The sequence below is a fragment of the Centruroides sculpturatus genome, unplaced genomic scaffold (genome assembly GCF_000671375.1).
Source record: "Centruroides sculpturatus isolate CEXI.00-Female unplaced genomic scaffold, Cexi_2.0 scaffold398, whole genome shotgun sequence".
NCBI lineage: Eukaryota > Metazoa > Arthropoda > Arachnida > Scorpiones > Buthidae > Centruroides > Centruroides sculpturatus.
Window position 1 is genome coordinate 332,504 of NW_019384660.1, and position 3,423 is coordinate 335,926.

The following is a 3,423-nucleotide window of genomic DNA, read 5'->3' on the forward strand; positions in this document are numbered from 1 at the left end:
ATGAAGACTGAATTCTTTATTTATTTTTTTTGTTGTTTATAGTTATTTGTTGCCAAGTTTTGAACTTTTTTAATAATAATAAATGATATTTTTTGGCAGATTTTTCAGATTTCAAACATTAAAAGTTTCTGAAAGCAATCTGAAATATTAAAAGTATTTTTATTCTTAGACGTTTTCGTGTTGTTGCACTGGTTTTAGGTCGTTGACTTAAGCAGAAATCTAGTTTTAAAGTTGCGGATGTTTGAAACTCTTAATAATAAAATGATTGCTCGCTCTTTAATATTTTCCTTAAAAATCATAATTAAATTCTTTTTTAACGATTGGAGTGAAAATGCTGGATTTATTTACGTCCAGTTGACGAGTTTAAAATTGGTTTTTTTAAGGTGAGATTTTTCTTGTGTTATTATAAAAATTGTTATAACTAACCGACAGATGTCGACACTCGGTTTCTGTGGCAGCATCCAGATCGATCCGTGCCTACAAATAGCGAGTAGCCTGACAGTAGTCACCTCCATCTGGCATAGAGCCAAGCGGTCTGCTAACGTCTGAGTAAAAATGATCGAGAAGAACGCTACCAAGTGTCACAAACAGAAAAGCTAAAGATGGAAGAACTACTGGAGAGATAATTGTAAGGAAAAATTCGGAGCCACCGAGCAGGATGTCCGCATCCGCAGCAAATGGTGGAGTGGGAGATAATTCCCATTTTCCAGCAGTGATCGAGCTAAATGTCGGTGGGGTTTTTTACACAACGTCACTGGCAACGTTGACTAAAGAACCGAATTCTCTGCTAGCCCAAATGTTCGGAAGCAAAGGAAGACAGGGAGTGATGAAGGATTCGAAAGGTAAATACTTCATCGACAGAGATGGGGTATTGTTCCGCTACGTATTGGACTATTTACGAAATCAGAAAATGATCCTACCCGAGAATTTTCACGAAAGAGATCGACTGAGAAACGAAGCGGAATACTTCAACCTTCCAGAAATGGCCGCTGGTGTGGAAATGGTTCCAGCATCCAGGCTGTCTCACCAGAGCCAATCGGTGGTAGGTCAACCAGGTTACGTAACAGTAGGCTACAGAGGGACGTTCGCCTTCGGCAGAGACGGTCTGGCCGATGTCAAATTTAGAAAACTGACCCGCATCCTTGTGGCTGGGAAAGTGACAATATGCCGTGAAGTCTTTGGCGAGACGTTAAACGAGAGTAGAGATCCCGATCGTGGCACCGAAGATCGTTACACGGCGCGTTTCTTTCTTAAGCACAATTCGTTAGAACAGGCATTCGATTGTTTACAAGAGGCCGGTTTCAGATGTTTAACCGCAGCTGGTTCCGGTACTGCTTCCGGTGGTGTGGGAGAACCTATGAAACCCGGAATGGATTCCGAAGAAAATCGCTGGAACCACTACAACGAGTTTGTCTTCGCCAGACCTTAGAACCTCGGAAATCAGATGTAGCGTCGAGGGACCATCGAAATTTTGCTTTTGTCTTTCGAGGAGACGGAAAATAAAAGGTAGAATCCCGTGTTTCCGTGTTTACGCGGTGAGTCCTTTCTCCCCCTTAAAAAAGCCCGTTCTGGACAACCGGGCGACAACATTTTTGTCGTTTAATGTCGTGGTGTTGGGTAAATTTTCGTCTGATGTGCCTAAAAATGTTTTTGTTAGTCATAAATCGATGTTTTAGTATCGAACTGTCGGTGTTACTGACAATTGTCACCGCCATTGTCTAAGTAACGCACACGCCTATCTAGAGAAGCTGCCAAACCCAGGATTAAATTTAGAAAGAAGGCATTTTTCGATTCCCCCTTCCTTTAAAATGTGTTTCCTACTTTATTCTCCGAATAGGAAAGTTGCAATAGATAAAATTAAATTGTGCCACTCGAAAAAAAGGAGGAAGCTCTAAAGTACATTGTTCTCGAATCGAAACTATCCAATTACTAACTGTCAGGGTGTGGTTGCTGACCGTTTTCTGTCGCTATACCGAAGATTAAAATTAACTTCATTCTCTAAATTTGATGATATTTGCTTTCGATTTTATTTATTTATTGAATTTCGACATTTTTTTTTTACTTTTAATCTTTAAATATTTATACATAAACACAATCCGTACGGAAGAAGAACGAATCTGAAAGCAAGCAAAAGTATTAAAGAATAAAATATATTTTCGATCTCATGAAATATTTAAGGCCGTATAAAATAGGAAAAGTCTCAGTTTTTCTGTTAGAAAATGGAAATATAACATTACATTTCTTTCTAAAATATTTACAGTTCGTTGATGTCGCCAATTAACTTCCGTGTAAACAGCACGTAAACATAACAGGTAAAGAAGTGGAGGAGGAAATTATTTTGTGTTTATTAAACCACTAAAATTTATTACTGGTCAACTTAAACAGTAATTCTCTAGAGAGTCGACAATCGAATAGCTTCCACTCTTTAATTTTATTAAAAGAAATTACTAGTTTGTTCTTCCTAAATAAGAAAAGAGATGAGAGAGAAAGCTGTCTTGTATCGAAATTAATTTTTTTTTCTCTCTTTTTTTTAAATAAAATAGGATAAAAATCTTACTTATCTAAAATGTAATCGTGATTTTTTTTAATTGTTTAGCTTCTCTTAAAAAATTAATTAAGGTTTAATCTAAAAAACAAGCTTAATCCTTTAAGAACAGTACTTGAAAAGTTGATTCCCTTTCACGAAAAATGCCTTCTTTCGTGTAATCAGATTTAGTATATTTCTTTTTGATTGCACTAGTTCATAATTTTAATGAAATTTCGAAAGAAAGCCCAAAAAATGCACCTAGAAATTAGTCGAATCGAATTTAAAAAAGAAAAAAAAAATTGCACTTCAATGATAATTTATCCCCGGGCAGAAAAGCAAAAATTGTCTTTTTAAATCTGTTGTTTCTCGTATTGAATATGTGTGGATAAAACAAAAAAAAAAAATCATAATAATCATCTAAATATTCTACGTTGCTTATTATAGTAAATAGCTTGTATTTATGAAGTAGTATTAGCTCGTCTAACGCGGGATTTCATCTATACATGTGTAAAAAAAAAATATATATATATATATAACTAAAAAAATAATAATGATAATAAAAATTGGCAACTGTATATTGTTGTGGGCCCCCCTTCATCGTGCAATTCTCTTTAAATATATCGTGTATCCTCTAAGAAGGACCATTTAATCTCGGTTTACTTAAAAGAAAAAGAAATATACTCGATTGGTATGTACAGTTTTAACTTAAAATTTTATTTATATTATTATTATTATTTCTTTCTTTCGATAACATAAAAATAAAATAAAATTGGCACGAGATCGACATATTTTTCTTTGGTAATCTGCTCATAGATCCTTCTTGGGTACGATTGAAGAGAATTCTTATAGAAAATTGCAGATATTTTTCTCTAGGTGTTTGTATATAAAAATATAAT

General features: G+C 34.8%; 1 protein-coding gene across 1 annotated transcript; it reads left to right on the forward strand.

Moving 5' to 3' along the window:
* The first annotated feature begins 467 nt into the window (after window positions 1-467).
* LOC111626541 (BTB/POZ domain-containing protein KCTD12-like) lies at window positions 468-3,014 on the forward strand. Its single transcript, XM_023369949.1, has one exon. It carries the CDS (start codon window positions 659-661, stop codon window positions 1,427-1,429), a length of 771 nt encoding a protein of 256 aa, XP_023225717.1. The 5' UTR covers window positions 468-658; the 3' UTR covers window positions 1,430-3,014.
* Window positions 3,015-3,423: the final 409 nt, after the last annotated feature.